The sequence below is a fragment of the Aptenodytes patagonicus genome, chromosome 3 (assembly GCF_965638725.1).
Source record: "Aptenodytes patagonicus chromosome 3, bAptPat1.pri.cur, whole genome shotgun sequence".
NCBI classification, from domain to species: Eukaryota; Metazoa; Chordata; class Aves; order Sphenisciformes; family Spheniscidae; genus Aptenodytes; species Aptenodytes patagonicus.
Window position 1 is genome coordinate 114,030,354 of NC_134951.1, and position 18,476 is coordinate 114,048,829.

General features: G+C 37.4%; 1 protein-coding gene across 3 annotated transcripts in view; it reads left to right on the top strand.

Annotated features, from left to right (window-relative positions):
- PPP1R21 (protein phosphatase 1 regulatory subunit 21) overlaps positions 1-13,129 on the top strand; it is a 37,108-nt gene extending 23,979 nt beyond the window's left edge. For all 3 annotated transcript variants that reach the window (XM_076334747.1, XM_076334745.1, XM_076334746.1), the window contains exons 14-22: positions 1,479-1,606; positions 1,977-2,129; positions 2,892-2,984; positions 4,174-4,407; positions 5,349-5,384; positions 6,591-6,707; positions 7,645-7,743; positions 9,968-10,096; positions 11,907-13,129. In XM_076334747.1, the coding sequence (XP_076190862.1) occupies positions 1,479-1,606; positions 1,977-2,129; positions 2,892-2,984; positions 4,174-4,407; positions 5,349-5,384; positions 6,591-6,707; positions 7,645-7,743; positions 9,968-10,096; positions 11,907-11,936 (1,019 nt within the window). In that variant the 3' untranslated portion in view covers positions 11,937-13,129. The remainder of the gene's footprint in view (positions 1-1,478; positions 1,607-1,976; positions 2,130-2,891; positions 2,985-4,173; positions 4,408-5,348; positions 5,385-6,590; positions 6,708-7,644; positions 7,744-9,967; positions 10,097-11,906) is intronic.
- Positions 13,130-18,476: the final 5,347 nt, after the last annotated feature.

Below are 18,476 nucleotides of genomic sequence, written 5' to 3' on the forward strand. Positions count from 1 at the left end.
GATGAATATATAACCAAAGCTTACGAAGAAAGAAGTCTTATTTCCTTTTGAAACTTAACTTCCTTCTTGAAAATGGCTTATCTTCCTTTTGTCAGAAGGACATGGATATTATGTTTTCAGTGAAGTGATGTTTGGTTAAAACTCGGAGTTTTAAACCACTGATGTTTCTGTATATCCTAGAATTTCTGTACCATGTAGCTGTTCCCAGGGAGAAAATAATCCATATAGGTGAATTGTTTTGATACTAGTCAGCTGTTTAAACATTAGACTTTTATAATTCTAGCCAAAATGTTTTTTTCTTCTAGTCTTTTAGTAATAATGTCAATTATTACTAAATGGCAATGCATTGCCCCATTTTGCAGTGTTCCTGTTTAAAAAAAAAAAAGATACTATTAGAGATTGTACCACAAACAAAATGAGACACTAAACCAAGAGTTGTAACATAGATAAGTTTATTGATAAATACCTTCTACCTCTTAATATAGTTACTATAATGTAAAACCAACCCAACATATACTTTATCAAAAGAAATAAAGAAAATAGAAGCAAAGTACTGAATAAAACTGTCAGTAGAGTTCATTAGCTAGCAACAGAAATGTTGTGCTTAACACCTCACACTCCCATACTCCAGAATGCTTGATCTGTCACGTCTCTTCTCCCTTCCTTCCCAACCCAAACTAATTTCCAACTGCTTAAGCTTGCCTCAGATCATAACTTCGGTGGTGGTGGCCTGGGATTTCTTCATTTTGTAGCAATAGTACTTTATTGTAAAATGGGTGCAAAGTGTTCACTTGTCAAATAATTACTTATTTTTAATTAGGCCAAGTTTGTTTGTTCTTACTTGATAAATACTTGAGTTTTTTAAAATTTTGGTGCTGTTGAAATTAATTAGTGTATTTAAGCTAAGATGTTTTTGTGAATGACTTTCAAAGTTTTGTGGGTCTTTTTTTTTTCTTCCTCTCTGAAGACTGTTCTGTTGATTTTGCCTGAAAGAATTTTAGACTATAGGAAGTACCATTCTAAATTTCTGGTAGTCTTAGATTTGCTCTGACAGAATTAAACTACTCTTCCCTTCTAAGTCATGTAAGCTTAAGACTCAGATATTGAACATGACTAAAAATTCTACCTTTAGTGTCCTAATGTAAACATATGGAAATGGAAAGTATACTTGTGGAATGAAATGCTAGTTCAGTGTGAGCTTGGATCCACTATGTAGCTATGATTTTTGGGATACAGAGTACACTTAAATATACACCTTTATTCTGCCTTGTGTAACGGGCATAATGTCTATTCCTTATGATAACAAACAGTTGTCTAAGGCAGTATACCAAAGAACTAAGAGTATCCAGAAGAAACTTTTATACAACTCGCTTAGAGGGGAAGAGTGGTTGAAGCCTGAGGGCATAAGCTGAATTTGAAAATGGTTGCTTAAATAGACAAAAAACATAATTTGACATAAATGTGTTTTCTTTTTCTAGACATTTCCAAGCACTACAGTCAGAAAGCTACTTTAGAACAAGACGTGCCAACTGCCACACAGAAACTCATCACTACAAATGACTGTATTTTATCTTCTGTTGTGGCTTTAACAAATGGAGTGGGCAAGGTAATGGATATTTTTGTTTCAATATGATGCTCTAATTTGTGCAGTCTTTTTTTTTTAAATCTTAGTTGAACGATGTGGAAAATCTAGGTGTGCCTCCGATATTAATAATCTGTAGTATCAGGTTTGTTCTAAGGTATTTTCAGGCTATGAGATAAAAACAACTGAGTGGGTGATAAAAGTAGATACTGTGAAGAGGATGCTTTGTGTTAGTAAGGTCTAAGTTATGTGGAAGAGCCTGTAGCTTGTTTGACTTTCTTGTTGTGAAGTCCAGTTTCACTAAATACTTGTCTTATTTTCTCAAGAGAAATTGCTCTCATGAATCTTTCTGGTCAACTTAATTTGAAAAAGTGACTTTTCTTGATGTGTCTAGATTGCCTCGTTCTTCAGCAACAACTTGGATCACTTCACTACTTCGTTGAGCTATGGCCCTAAAGGAGGAACAGAGTTCATCAGCCCTCTTTCAGCTGAGTGTATGCTGCAGTACAAGAAAAAGGCGGTTGCTTACATGAAGTCTTTGAAGAAGGTTTGTTCTCTATGCAAGCATGCTACCTGAAAGCACAATTCAGTTGATAGTGGGCTATGCCAAAGAGAATACATCAGTATTTGGAATGGATTTTCCTCTGAATAAGAATCTTTCGCTAAGGAAATGGAACCCTTAGAGCAATAATGCTATTGAAAAAATTTAGAGAGCATAGTGGCTCTCACAACTGAGGGTATGTGCCAATTCTGCTGTTACCCATTTCCACTAATTATTTCTGTGCCAAGACTCCAAGGAGAAGAGGGTAGCTGCTTATTTAAATTTCCTCTCATGTTCACCAGGAGTTATGGAGTGAATGACGTCGTATTCTTATACTTGCATTCACTGGAAGACAGTGGAGAGCAACGGGGGGGGGGGGGGAAGCAGCTGAAAAGGAGAAAATGTGCTGAACCACAGGATTGAACACTGCCAGATCTCCCTGTTGTCTCCATTAAAATTAACAATTAAGTGATGGTGTACTTAACAGTTATCATTAAATCACTTAATGCAATGTCTGTAAAGTGGACCTTAAAATGCATTTGATCATTAAGTGACACCTGGAGTTTTCTGAGCACTTTTTAATCAGGTGTGCATTTTGGGGCAGTATTTTTTTTTGTGAGCTTAAACCATTTTTTCTACTGGCTAGTAAACACTTGGAAGATGTTTTTCTTCCCTTTACTAAAGTAAGGAGGGCCATAAGAAAATAGAAGTAGAATACATATTGTGATCTATTGTCAAACATGTTTTGAGGTTTCTTTTATCCTGCAGCCTTGTGCAGATTCGGTGCCTTATGAAGAGGCCTTGGCTAATCGCAGAGTTCTTCTGAGTTCCACAGAAAGTAGAGAAGGTCTTGCGCAACAGGTATTCTGGTATAAATTTTACTAACATATATGATAGTTTATTTTATAAAGGTAAAGTAGTATCAAATAGTCTCCACGTATTTATGTGTGTGGTTGTTTGTACATATATATGCATATACTAAGGCTTAAAATTAGACTGTAAATATCTTATTTGTAGAGTTTTGAAAGTAAAACTTATCCTTGTCAGGCTGGGTTATCTGAGACTTGTTCTCCTGTACCTGCAGAATGTACATGTAGTTGTAAGAGACAGGATTATGCCATTGATGTCTTAATTTATAAATACAAGAAGTCAGGCAATCTTTAATAATTCAAATAAATGCAGAATGAAGACAAGAATAAGGCATACTGAAGTATTCATTTCTAATGTTATGTACTGTTTTGAGTGCTTTTTTTGGACTGTGGGATTTATTAGCACTGGTTAAGAACAATTTTTTTTCTTTTTGGTTAAAGTCTATTAATAGATTACAGTTTATCATTCTTGCAGTGTGCATATATCTTTTTTTTTCTGGAAGGTGAGGCAGAGGGAGGTTAAATGGTATTTAAAAGGCCTATACAGTTTGCCCATCTCCTCATAAGAATGAAATGGCTGATTGATACGAAAACTTCTTTATTAGCTTGAATGTTGAGACTGTGCTTGAGTCACCGTCATTGAACTCTTACAGAAGAAAGACTTCAGTGGTTCTTTTTTGTAGTGGCCAATATTCAAAGTGTACTAGTAGGGATGAGATGAATTTCAACAGAAATGTGTGGAGTGATATGATGTATACTGTTCCATAGTTGATTTCTTATCTGGACAAGTGGGCTCTTCTGTCTGTGTGAGGTGGGGCAGCTGGAAGGGTAGAGATTGTTTGTCTTTCTAGCATAGAACAAGACAATGCTAGTGCCAGGCACGCATCTTTCAAGTTTTCATAAAATTTTTCCCTGCTTTGATTTTCACCTAATATGGTGTTGCCAGTTCTATGAGCTGTAACTTTGTGATGCATGTTTTAGACTAATTAAATAACGTGGTCATTTTCAACACATGACCACAGTTAAGTGTACAGTTTGAATCAGTAGTTGTTTACCTGCTGCATTATTCATTAGCTCACTTACGTAATGGTTTAAAATAATACTGTCTTCAAACATCCCCTGTGTGTGGCTTTTTTCCCCTTGTGTTCAATAACGTGGACTGTAAACTTTCCCTCCTTAAGGTCCAGCAGAGTTTGGAGAAAATTGCAAAACTTGAACAAGAAAAAGAACACTGGATGTTGGAGGCCCAGCTAGCTAAAATAAAGCTAGAGAAAGAAAACCAAAAACTGAAGAACTCTCTTAGTGGACATTTAACTGAAACTATACAAGAGTGTTCTGTTTTGCCAAATGTAGCTGAACAAAAGAAGGAAATCACAGAAAAGAGTCCAAGGGAACCTATTAAAAGTACTAGTCTGGTAAGTGACCTTTTTTCTTCAATAGAGAAAAATCCACTCTCTTCAGTAGTAGTACTGTTTGATCAGTGGAACACTAATAACGAAAGCTTTTTGGCTGTGTTGAAATGCATTCATACTTGGGCTCCTGGTATTAATAGGGATGTCATCTGTAAGAAAGAAACAATCTACTTCGCACTCGATAGAATTCTTCCTTTTTTTTTTTTCCTCCCCACTTTCCTGCTCCAGGATAAAAATGACCTGTGGATTGTTTTGAAATCCCCAATTTTGAAGTAAACTGGCATCTTAGTTTTTGGTCCTGTATTTGATCCATTAGGAATGAGGAGAATGGCTTTTTCTAGCCACAGTGCTTAATGTAACTCCCAGGTCAACATATTGTATAAATATTTCCCATAAACCTAAATCCCTAGTCCTGTTGAGGTAAGAAAAAAAAACCTCTTGACTCTGTGAAGACATTCTTCCATGAAGCTAGTTATTCACATACACCCCTCTGCTACAGAGTTCTGTCAGTGCTTCACACTGAACTGTCAAACTGGAAAGAAAGTAATTCAGAAGGTACTCAAGAAATTCAAGATGGGTTTCCTTGCTCTTGAACATGAAAAGTAATGTTTCAATATATTAACGTACCTCTAAATTAGTTTCATGTAATCAAGCACTTGCATAATCATACAAGCTAGCTGCATCTTGTTGCTTCTATTGCTTTTTCCCCTGTGTACATCGTAAGGCAAAGGATATATTTGGAGAGTTGGTGTCAGCTTTAATTCTGTTCAAGGTAGTAATGTATATTATTACCCTTGTAGTAAGTACTTAAATTTGGTTTTAGTTTTAACTGTTGCAAGATTTTTTTAATTTAAACTCCTTCTATGACTGAAGCCGAAATGACTTGCAGCTATAGTATCTATTTTTGCAGTTCTCACTTAAGCACATTTTCTTCCTTGTTCTAGATTGGAATGTTGACTATAACTGCTGATAATGAAAAGGTAATCTGTTTTAAACATTATCAAAGTACATCTGGTAAATACTTCAATTCTGATCTGTTAAACTTATTCCAAAGGTCTAATTACCAAGAATACTGTCATATAATGTCATGAGTCACCCATGTAGTCTGCATACTATATCTTCAAGTTTCTGAAATCCATGTATTTCTTAACTTTCTTCTGTTTAGTGAACTGCTATCTTTTATTCATGTAAGCAGTTCGGAGCAGTGTGAGTTGTGGTCCGGGTCTGTTCTCTGTAATTTGAGGAAAGCATTGGTCTGTACTTCAGTAACCCGAACTGCATTCCAAGCCTCAATTCTGAACTCTTGAGGAAGGGCTCAAGCTGCAAAAAAGTCACTGACTGTAGTGCCTGGTGTTTAACACTTAAGTACAGGCTATCCCAAACCAGAGGTCACACCAAAAGAAAGCTCCAACCAGCTGTCAGACTAAATGTTAACTCCTTGTTTAGCACTGCTATAGCGTAACGCTTGCCCCAGCAGGAACTTAACAGAGTAAGATTCGGTGCTTTCCCTTTTCTGACACTGCAGGGAATTGATGTGTATTTTAGTTTACTCCGCCTTCTCTTCTGAAGGTATGATTAAAAAGGGGGTGGGAACCAGATAGTAACTGATACAAGTTCTTAAAAGCTACTGCATAGTGCTGAACTTGAAGGTAATGATAAGTCATGTGAAAGCTGCTTCTAGTGGGTTAATCTGTAACTTACAGTAAACTGGTGAGTTGTGTTGTGGGGTTTTTTAAAAGTTCAAATGTCTAAACAAACTTCTGGAACACGCAATGTATGAAATTGTTCTGACTGTTGTGAGCTTCTGAAACTTAGTTATGCGAAGGAATTCTTCCTTGTTGGGAAAAGCACGTAAATTTTTTCTATAGATGAAAGCAGTCCATTTCTACAGTGGGTTTTCATCTTCATCAGAGACTTGATATGTTAAATCAAGCTAACTTCTTACATCTTCAATCAGCTCTTTGTCCTTTAAGGAAGTCTGACACTGAGAGTCACTATCAGAGTGAAAAATTGCAGAGTAACCCTCTGTAATTTCTCTATTGTGTTAGGTGAATTTATTGCTTTCGGGTAGAGCAGCCAGGCCTCAGGAGGGAGGAAGAGAAGTCAGTATAGAGGACGATGTTGTGTTGCAAGTATTCAGGCTACTAAACATAAATATCTGTCTGCTTAAATTTTTGCTTTGCCAGGCTCCAGATGCTGAGTCTCGCGAAGACCTGATAAAAAACCACTATATGTCAAGGATAGCAGAACTTACATCTCATCTGCAGCTTGCTGACAGCAAATCAGTACACTTTCATGCTGAGGTGAGCGCGCAGGCAGTATCTATACTGAAAACAATAAATCCCTTTTTGAACTTTCCACAGGCAAGTGTTATGACAGCGAGTTTAAATATATGGAACATAATGTTTCATAAAAATCTGTTCCTGGAATATGTTTTTTTGGCTGTGGTCTGGTGTGCATAGAAATGGATACTGTAGAAAGACTTTTTTAATAAATCCTTTTGGTAGCCTTGTCTTGGGTATATTAAGAAGGACAATGTGTATCATGTATAGGTTTGTTCATACAAGCCAAAGCAGCTGGCTTTATTTACCAAGCTGGTTTTAACTTCATCTTAAAGTGATGCTGGCGTCATTCAAAAATACTTGAGTGTATCATGAAGTGATGGAAAAAAAGCTCTCCTCTGAGAAATTGGTTTTTAGGCATAAGTTATACTGAACTTCAAGAATTAATAAAATGATTCATTGTATCTATGACTTCCTGTTTTCATTTCAAATCCTGGGTAATTTTTCTTGAAAGTAGTGGCCGTTTCAATTTGTGTTATTAACTGATGTGGAATATACCAAAGCTCCAGGTTGACAAAGCAAATCCTTTTAAATATTTTTTTAATAGTAGATGACATAGTATGGAGGAACCATCTTTCTCTGGTATTTGAGCAGTGTATGAAGTGAGTTGTTTGTGTTGCTTTTTACTTATGAAATATTTCCTAGTAATTATGTGAAAAATACGATATTTAGAGGATTGGCAATACGGTAATTCTGTAAAATGAAACAAAAATTTAATGTTAACTATTACATTACCTTTGCATTTAAAAATGTGCACAAGCTCTGACTAAGTTTCTTGAAATGTAAGGGTTACAGAAAGATGGAAGTATCCAAAGCAATCAGTTAAAGGTGGCACAAGGCAATACTCTGGAACTAACTTTCCTCCCTTCTACCCTCCCTATCCTGTTCTGATTGACAGTGTCGAGCACTTGCCAAAAGACTGTCTTTAGCAGAGAAGTCCAAGGAATCGCTCACGGAAGAGTTGAAGCTAGCTAGTCAAAACATCAGTAGATTACAGGCAAGTAAAATGTTGTATAATTAAATAGATGCATTTCATAATTGTGTGTAAGGGGAAGTTGGAGAAAAAATATGACCATCGAGTGTGGTCATGCCTTTACTAGGTCGTTAGTTACATGATGTAAAAACTCTTAATGGTATGTAGAGAAGAGACTTAAATAATACACTTCAAATCCCAGGTATAAAGTTGAAGTGGAACATGCTTGCAAGGAAAAAGTTATAGTAGCCAAGCCTGTGTTTTAGCACATTTGATGTCAAGGCTTTTTATGAAAATGGTGGGGGTTTTTATGTCAAAAGGTGTGGTTGTGTGACTGACTTCAGTGGCTTGTTTCCCTCTGCAAGGGGAGGATTACTTTGTGTACAGCCAGCACTTGCATCTACTCAGAGTTTGATGTGATACTGACAAGGCTGACTACACATCAGTCCATTTAACTTAGAAACAGGACTAGGGAAGTGATGAAAGTGCACTTTCCTAGATGATACACTGAATTCTTAATCCTTTCTCACACCTGGGACTGAAAGTCTTAGAAATGCCAGGGTGGTTTTTTCAAGATGGATAGCTTAATATTAAGCAAAAATAACTTTGGGGTAATCTTTAAGAAATCGTTGTTAACAATAGATAATAAACTCTTATACCAGATGTCCTGTGAATGTCCTGTCCTTTTGTCCTTCCCCTCTACGCAGTTCAGAAAGGAGCCAATAGTAAAATAAAGTATAGATAAATATTCAGTGTTTAAATGGCCTTGTTTTCTTCAATAAAGATACGAACTAAATTTGCTCACCTGTCTGAGATGGTGAGTACCTAAAATGCTCCATACAGGCAGTGAATATGATGATATATACTTAAAAGAATTGTTCATGAACACAAAGTGCTCTTTTGATTTGTTCCTTTAACAAATTCCACAATCAATATCCAACTTGACATGAGATGTTCATGTCCAATTTCATATTAAACTTCCTAAGAAAAGGTAGCAAGCGCACCATTTGTACGTTTAGTAGTCTGCGCAATACTGAATCATAGAATTGTTTAGGTTGGAAGTGCCCTCTGAAGGTAATCGGGTCCCTTCCTTTGGTCAGAGCAGAGAGTTCAGATCAAGCTGTTGAATTGGGACTTTCCTATACAGCCATCCTGGCCTTCTGCCACAGTTGCTCAACTTCCTAAGCATTGGACTGTTCTTTGCTCTGTCCTTGATCATTCAGCTTTCCTGGGCCCCATTAACTTCCAGGGCAGTTTTACCTGGGATCTTGCCGAGCAGACCTTGAAAAAGCCAGAATCCACTCTTCTTAAATCTCGGGTTGCTGTAATTCTACTATTCATCTTGCTTGCTTCCCTCAGGATCTTAAATTCCACTAACTCATGGTTGCTGCAGCCAAGGCTACCATTGGCTTTCACATCCCTGACCAGCTTTTCCTTATTTGTGAGTAACAGGTCCAGCAGAGAGCCTCTCTCAGGCCTATTGATCACTGATATTGAGAAGTTCTTTACCACACTCAAGGGAACTCCCAAATTGCTTGTGTCCCACCTTGTTGCCCTTTCAGGAGATGTCAGGGTGGTTAAAATCCCTCATGAGGATCAGGGTCTGGAGTTGTGAGATTTCTATCTGCTTGTAGCAAATGCCTCCCATATCACCCTTGTTGTTCTCCTCTGATCTCCCTACCTATGAGATCTTAATTGTCTTCAAACCACTCTTTCACGTAAAGCATGACTTCTCCCCTTCCTATCCTGTCCTTCCTAAAGCATCTGTATCCCTTCGTTGCTGCGCTCTAGTCATGCACACTATCCTACCATGTCGGTCTAATGCCAGAGAGATCCTATTTCTGCAACTGCATGTGGATTGTCGATTCCTTCAGCTTTGTATGCCACGGATATTCACGTACAGGCTGTGCCCTAACCCTATAAACTTTATTTGTTTCTTGTCTGGAAGCAATGTTGGAAAACTTAGCTGTTAGTCTTTTATGTAAGCCATAAAAAAGAGGGGGAAAAAATTATAAAGGAAACAGAGCAAAAATAAGGGGAACAGACCATGCATGAGACTTCAGGTAAAAGAAAAATATCTATTGAGTTTCTTTCAGCAAGTGATTTTTTTTTCCAATGGTTTAGCTTAATTGCACACATTCAGCATCAAAAATGTAGCTTACTAAGTGGAGATAGAAATTGGCTGCTTTGCCAGTTGTCACTAATATTGAGCAAAGGCTTCTGGTTATTTTTTTTTTTTTCCCCTTAGGATGAATTGATGACTACAAAGAGAAGTTATGAAGATCAGTTAAGTATGATGAGTGACCATCTCTGCAGTATGAATGAAACGTTAACTAAACAAAGGGAAGAAATCGATACACTAAAGATGACTAGTAAGGTAAGTTGTCAGGTGTTGACATTAGGCGCTGGCTGCAGTTTGGAGGTCTGTGGGTTGCATTTGGCGTTCCTGCAGTACTACCCTTTAACAGACCAATTCACACGCTATAGTTCTTGCTCTCAGCCAATTGGAAAGAAAACTCCAAACCTGGTCGTGCACATTTCGGTGAAGAAAAAATTCTTGCAAAACATGTGTGGGGAAAAAAGAAACACTTTATGTCACTGCTTCAAAGTAGGGTTTCAAAGTGTACCCTCTGATGGATGATCAGCACCCTCTTTTTTGTTTATATCTGGTGAAAATAGAACTATTTGCAAATCCATCTAGTGATATCGGGTGTTTATGATTAGCATATTGGTAGGCGTGTCCCTCCTGCACTCCTCTCTTGGTTGCAGCATACTCTGTTCTTGGCAGCTATTCTTCTCTGTTTTATTTCCATATTCTAGCTTTTCTGTCTCTCATATGTAGGAATGAAAAACTTGCCATTTATATTCTTCTGTGAACTTAAAACGCACACTTGAATTTTTTTCCAAGCAAGGAGTCTATCCATTTACCAGAAACAAATTTTTGACTTATCTTAATGATGAAAAATACAGAAGTCTGCTGTTTCGAGCAGTCAGTGCTTAAACCATGGTATATCTTACTCTGATGGTTCTAGGGAGAAACAGATGCTGTGAAGGCCTTTACCTCCTTCACTAATCTGGCTGTGAAACTAGTAAGCTAGCATTATTCTCCTTAATTGTGGAATGCATGGAAGCAGATTTCACTGAAGGGTTAAAAAAAAAATCCATGTTTTGATTAAAGGTCCCACGACAGTGATTTTTATTTTTTAGAGTAGACTCTTCCCCTCATGTACAGAACTGTTTTTCTCCAGATGTCTGAGTGTTTTGACTTGGCATTGCAATCTTTAAAACTACTTTTTGGTGTATAAGCTCTTGTGTTTTTAGAGGGAAGCTCTTGGCTGCATACTGACCATAGCACTTCATGTTTTTACAAAATGTTTTCTGGAATTTTTCACTTGTCATACTTTCAAGACTTGAAGTGGTACTCTGTCTGTAAGGAGGTAGTTTAAAATCTCAGAACAGGAGACAGGGATTTTCAAATGTTGCCACAATTCAGTTGAAATCAAAATGATGCAGTTAAAGCCATTATCACTTGGAGAGAGTTGTTGGTTAGATTAAAAACAAATGTTATCTTAAGGAAATAGTTACTTGCTGGCAATTCTGTGTCTTCCTATTGCACAAAAGTTTATTTTAAGCTACACGTTTGCTTTGTGGAATTGTTGCAAGTCAAATGTGAGTTGGTTAGCTGTAGAACAAATTCTTTCCTAAACTAGGAATATTCTGTATAGACCAAGTTAAAGTTAAATTTGTTTTGGAACAAAATGATACGGTGGGGGATTGATTTTAATTTGAGGCAATTATCCTGTAAGGTTTATATTTGAAATATCACTTAAGGGTGAATTATGATTTGACTTGCCTTTACTGCCCTTACAATATTAGTGGTGTTAATACAATTGAGTGTCTTGGGACATCACTCAAATGTCTCTTTTCCACAGGTTTCAATTGAAGTAAGGTGCTGTTGTGCTTATTTGAAATATCTGCTACTTTCCCCTGTTATGCCTGTAAAAATAGAGGGATTTTCAGAGCAAGCAGTTACAAGCTTCCATTATTAAAAGCCTATGGACTGTTTATTATCAGTTTGACTGTTCTTTGTTTGCTGTAGGCATAAATTATCAGACATCAGGTTTTGTTGTCTGTATAGATTTTTCTTATCTGAATTATATGTTTTGTTCACTTGTTTCTTGTTGCAGGGAAACTCTAAAAAGAACAAAAATCGATAGCTTACAGCTCATCAACTGTCTTCGGAAGCTGCTGCTGCACAGGATGCAGTTAGTGAAGGTTCATTGTCCAATTCCTGTTTGTTACAGGAAGCAGAGGTGGTATTGGGTCTAGTAAAAACTGATTTGGTGCTGTAAATGGCTTTAAAATAACTAGAACTTGTAACAGATAAAACAGAACTTAATGTTGGCTCTAAACCAGGAAATACACACTCTGTGGATAATTTATATAGTAATTACCTTCAGTTTTTACTGTGCACTTTTTAAAACTAGGTTTTAATTTCATGTAATAACTTCAGATTTTGTATATTTTCAAATATGATTATGCATTAACAAATTTGGATCAGTGCAGTAGTTGTCTCTTTTTGAGTTATATGTTAAATTGTCACCATGTGTACATTCCTTTACTTGTTAATAACAGTTTAAAAATTAATTTTGAGGCTTTTTTGGCCATGCAAGCTGTGCAGTTACTGTAAATGTCTTATTCCTGTTCTCAGCCCTTTTGAATTAATTGGAATTGTGGCTTTAAATGACTTCTATAAATTCACACAAGTAAATGGGGTCACTATTTTATTTTAGGCTGCAATAGTAGAAACTTCTGCTGCTTGTATTTGGCACTTTGGATTTTGAAGTAAAGAGCACAAATAGCTGAATTGGGATACTTCCATGAAATTGCTTTAAGCCCTTACTAAGGCATTTTGTTTACACATATATGTATATATATATTGGTTGAAATAGCTGTTTAAAGCTAGAGGAAATTGTGATTGTAACTTGCCCCAAAAGAGTGAAGCAATATATGTGTGTAGAATAGATCAGCTTACTGTGCTCTCTTACAGTAAAGAAGAATATGAAATATGTAGAAGATTTAAACACTGAATTTGCAAAAAGTCTTCATGGAATTAAGTCCGGATGGATTCACTGGGGGGATGCACGTGGCTTTTCCTGTGTTTTGGGAAGTTTGTGAACTTTAGGCCTCTCCTAAGATTTATTTTTTTTAAGTGAAGTCTAATACCATGAGTTTTCACAGCATTGAGGTTTTTTTTAATCAGATGCTGTGCTGCTTCACACTTTACAGTGATCTTCTGTTCCATAATTTGCATTATGGCACTTATTTGTCCCATAAGGGTTTACTCTGATAACAGCTGTGTTGATATGTATTATTAGTATGTAATAATAAAATTGACTACATGAAACCAGCTTGACTTTTTTTTCTTGATTCTGGTTCTACCCAGGTTGGACGATGTGGTATTGTGATGAGATGTTAACAGCTATTCCCGGTGAGGTCAGCTTAAGTAATTAAACCAGTCTAGTTACTCTTAGTAGCGCTTCTCTTTGTTTGAGCCAGACTGCATTTCTGTACGTAATGCTGCAGTGTGCAGAGTACACCGAGTCCACGTTAGTATTTCTCACCTTCTTGACTGCTAAAAGGCAAACAAGCACCGTATCTGTAGTGATCACAACTGTGGAACTGTTCTGATACAGTTTTTCCTTTTAAAGACAAAATGGATGTGGTCATGAAACTGGAGAGAAGATGGGGAGAGCCTGCATGGTTTCTTACTAGCATCACGTTGAATTAAAAACTACACTGTGGTGCTAATGAGGGTTGGGAAGTGTTTGCTTTCTTTCTAACCATTTTATTGAAGCAGATACAGCTTCAACTGTTTCAATTAGGGTTGGAAGCTAATTGCTTTCTTCCAATTCTTTTGAAGCTGCCTTTGCTGAGGACTTTCATCTTGCAGTGAAGGTACTAATTTATTTTAATTGTCTGGGTCAAATTGCTGAACTTCTTAGTGATGCTACTTCTCATAGGTGGCTGCACTCAGAAAAAGGTTTTGCTTATGCCATTTTTGAAAGGCCTAAGTAAAAATACGCTTTGAAGATTGTTTAAAAATGTGCATAAAAAAGTTAAATGTATCTGTCATCTCAATCTGTTTTTACAACAGAGTATACCCTCAACATCAAAACTGGAATTAATAGAATGTGTAGGCATTTGGGTACAATTCCAATGTATGTTAGTTTATCAGCATTTTTTCCTTGCAGTATCTATTTGAAAATGTATTTGGGTGTCCCCCTCGCCTATCAGCAGGAGGAGACAATTTTGATCACTCAAGCTGCCTTCGGTTTTTCAAGGAAATGTTTTTGAGAAAGTTCCAGCCAATTGTAAACTACCAATACACAAAATAGAATCTTGGAAAAAACTTAATGGTATTTTGGATACTGTTGTGGTAATGCTGTGAAGGGGCATAGTGTATTACACTTAACTCAGTGGCATTAGAGACTGGAACAAGTGGAAATGCCCAACTAGCTTGTGCTTATCCACCAGCCAGGTGGTTCTGAATCCGTTTCTGAATATCTCAAATGCTCTTAAATATCTAAATTGTTACTGGACAATGCTATGCTATTAAAAAGCTGAAAGCTGTCTTCAGTGTTGCAGTGAAGAATTCATCTTTGAGACAAAGTCTTCCAGAAGTATGAATGAACTGCTTTGTCTACACGAAATGGTATGTGCAGATTATTATGGAATGCACAAAATTTGGGCAAAGAAATTGTACTAATACTGGAATTAATGTTCAAAAATTTACAGTGCGAATCCTCGACTTCTTAGTTGATTAATCAGCAAACTAATGACAAACTGTTGTAAATTAGGAAAATCTTTAGAACAATACAGTGTAAAACCAGCATTAAAGAAAAATCCTAATGCTAGTTAATTTTTTTTAATGGATGGTTCATTGTAACACGCAAGTTTTTAAAGCGTTTTAGAGTGCTTTAAAGGGGTACTTAATTCATTTCTCCATAATGTTGGGCACCTCATGAATAATCTCATACTCGGGAATAAGTGACCAATTCAGATAACAGCACTATTTCCTATAATGGTTTTAATAACTGGATCTTCAAAAATTCTTTCTGAACTTTTGTTTTAAACATATACTAACACTTTAAAAAATTTCAAAATGTTTAACTATCCTAGATTTCTGAAAATACATCCCCAGTAACTATTCTGTGTTTTCAAAATAAATATTCACTATAAACAAGAATGAATTTGCCTTCAATATTGCCCTCTTAAGCGCTACTGCTTCATGCGTTTTGAAAGTACCCAAGAAGCACCAAATACATTGGGTATTTTAAAAGGCCTTAAGCTCTGAGAAGTTTCCCTGCCTGAAAGATTAACTTCTAAAACAGAAGTCTTAAGCTGACACTGTCGTAAGCTGCATAAGGGTGTTACCTCATCGGTGTTTAAATAATAGTGATTATTTTTAATTGTTACATACATAACTATACATCTGTGAGTTAAATACTGATCATCTTAAGTGTTGGTTTTAAAACGGTGTGCACAATGTCTTTTGCTAATTCCTTCATAGAATCATAGAATCATTGAGGTTGGAAAAGACCTCTAAGATCATTGAGTCCAACCATCGACCCAACACCACCATGTCCACTAAACCATGTCCCTAAGCACCTCATCTACACATCTTTTAAATACCTCCAGGGATAGGGACTCAACCACTTCCCTGGGCAGCCTGTTCCAATGTTTAACCACTCTTTCAGTAAAGAAATTTTTCCTCACATCCAATCTAAACCTCCCCTGCTGCAACTTGAGGCCATTTCCTCTCGTCCTATCGCTTGTTACTTGGGAGAAGAGACCAACACCCACCTCACTACAACCTCCTTTCAGTAGTTGTAGAGAGCGATGAGGTCTCCCCTCAGCCTCCTCTTCTCCAGACTAAACAACCCCAGTTCCCTCAGCCGCTCCTCATAAGACTTGTTCTCCAGACCCCTCACCAGCCTCGTTGCCCTTCTCTGGACACGCTCCAGCACCTCAACGTCCTTCTTGTAGTGAGGGGCCCAAAACTGAACACAGTATTCGAGGTGCGGCCTCACCAGTGCCGAGTACAGGGGCACGATCACTTCCCTACTCCTTCAGATTCATTCTTAGCCAGGTCAATGTTTCCAATGATACTGGTGCCAGGAACTTGACACGAGATGTGGTCTAGCGGTGCTCAAAGCAGCATCGGTGTCAAAACCGAAACTCTTTGCGTTCCCATCTTTGTTCGAACGCATCGGCTATTTATAGAGGGTATCCTCCCTTTTTACCAAGCCAGCTTCACTTCTGATTTGTACCTGTAATCCTGTTGCTCTTTCTACTCTAGCTTCCATCACTGAGAGATGAGTTGAATTTTTGGTGGGGAAAGGTCCTTGGCCAGGCATGTTTCCTTGATGCTGACTTTGGGCACAGCAGGGGCCCGTCACTCTTCAACAGTGCTCGCTACAACTCCAAAGAACAGATTTGCTCAGACATCCAAGGCATCAGCTGCAAACAGGAAAGGAAACTTTTATCCACATAATCACCTATCATGAGGCTAGAGAAGTTATTCACAGGCTTGGTTGAGCAATGTGAATGCTTTTTTTTAAATATATGTAAATCCAATGATACGTTAAACTTTGGAGAACCATCTGGCCCTGTAAACCAGGCAAACCTGTTGTTCTTTAATACAGTGTGTAAGGTAATTTGAGAGCACTATCTTAGCAACAGCAGGGTCATAATAAAAATAAAGCTTAGTGCAGTAAAAAATTCTAATTGCTACCAGAGGTCTGATTGCTTCCTCCCACAAAGGCTCGATGCCGCCCTATTAAGAATGCTTGTTCTGTCTTATTCTGCGTTTTCTGCTTCTGTTACTACTTGCAGTATTACTCAGCAGTGAATTAAAAGCATGTTTGTTTAGAAGAGGCCATGTTTGCCCTAATTCCTGATTATTTCTTTTACTCACAGAGTTAAAAACTTGCTTTAACTGCACTGTGTCTGCAGAACTGCTAGCTTGGTTACAGCTGGGGAGAGCGGAGAGCTTTAGGGGACCTTTTATATTGTTTATAAATAGCCCTGACTGGGGCTATGAAATCCTCCGCGCGGAAACTTGCCTGGGGCCAGTTCTCATTGTCTGCCTTTGCTGTGTGTGTAGGCAGCTTTAGACATGTCAATGCTAATTCAGAACCGCTCTGCTTCTTACAGAAGCTTCCAGTGCAAATGCTTGCATCGCTGCAATACCGAGGCTACATAGTTGAGCTGCAAAATAAGAAGCGTATGATTCTTGTTGGGCTTAATTTGCATGGCAAGCCACCATGCTAACAGCCCTAGAAGAATTTTAGTTTTAAACTTTTTATATGTGAAATTGCAGAGATAACAGCAGAAATCATACTTTATATGTACTGGTTTTAACTCTAATTCACCCTGTAAGTCCAAAACTCTATCAGCTGATGAAGTAGCCAAGGAAGTAGCCTTTGAAATCCAGGCCTGGCATCAAAATTCTGTTTATGGTCTTCCATAAACAACACAGCTTGGTCCTGAGAAGAGTTAAAACCACAAAATTAAGAGTCCAGGTAATTTGCCGTCACTTTAAGCACTATGGATTCTTTTGTGAATTGACTTGGAAGCTAGTCGGTGGTGGCACGTAGCTTCTTGCAAACTTTCTCCATATAAAGTTCATTGCTTCTTAAATGAGTATGGGAGAACCTTAAATCTCCACACCCACCCCGTTCTACTACAAAAAGAGTCTTCATCCTTGTCTGCCCTCCCACTAAAGCATTGAGTTTCCTTCCTCTCGGACTTGGAAAGCTTCAATCTGTGCTTAAATAGTAAATGCAGAACACTTTATTCAAGACAAAATATTCTAATGAAGTTGTTAGCTTGAAAAAGTCTGAACTGAGAACTTCAGTGCGGTTTTGTTAACCGCAGCCTTTGGCATAAGGAACAGCTGTAATACTGGAATTGGTGCTGCACCCCTTACGTGCCTTCTACTTAATCGACCTTCAAATTGCGTATCATACATGCAATGTCAGACACAGCAAATATTTGCCTGGGTGGGGGGTCAATTTTACCAAAAGTTTCTTTTGAGATCTGGAAAGTCTGATTTATTTTCAGTCCAAACAAGTAGACAAGAACAAGTTTCTCTTAGATTATCGGTCTAGCCCAGGAGGTCAAGAGCATTTGAAGCCAACAGGCACTCAGTCTCTCGCAAAAGGAACACGAGTGTGCTAAATTTCTGTAACCAATTTATCTGTAATGAATATACAGTACTTAAATAGTGAATATGCTAAACTTGTGAGGTTTTTTTTTAATAGCAATAGTACTAAGTGAAAAATGAATTTATTAAATGAGAGGGAGAGAAGAACTTGACTTCTACTTTTGCATTTTGGTTTGAATTCTCAGTTAAGATGGACATTTGCAGAAATTTGTTGCTAAAATAAAAGGCAAGGTAGTAGAGCAAAGAGTTAAAATAAGTCTAGAAACTGAGTGCTCTTCTGTCTCCAATTAGGAATATTTGGTTCTAGCGAGATATGAACTGACGGGTTTCACTTTTGACAAAAGAGTCGTAAAGAGTAAACATTTTATAAAAAGGGTAGTGTACTGCCAATTATGTTAAGATCAACAGAAGCATAATCAGCAATGTAAACTGACTTTGTTAGCACTGTAAAATGATGAATGAGTCTAACTGCCTGTAGCAATGTATAGTACTGTATCTTCATGTGAAATACTCTTCAAACTGTATT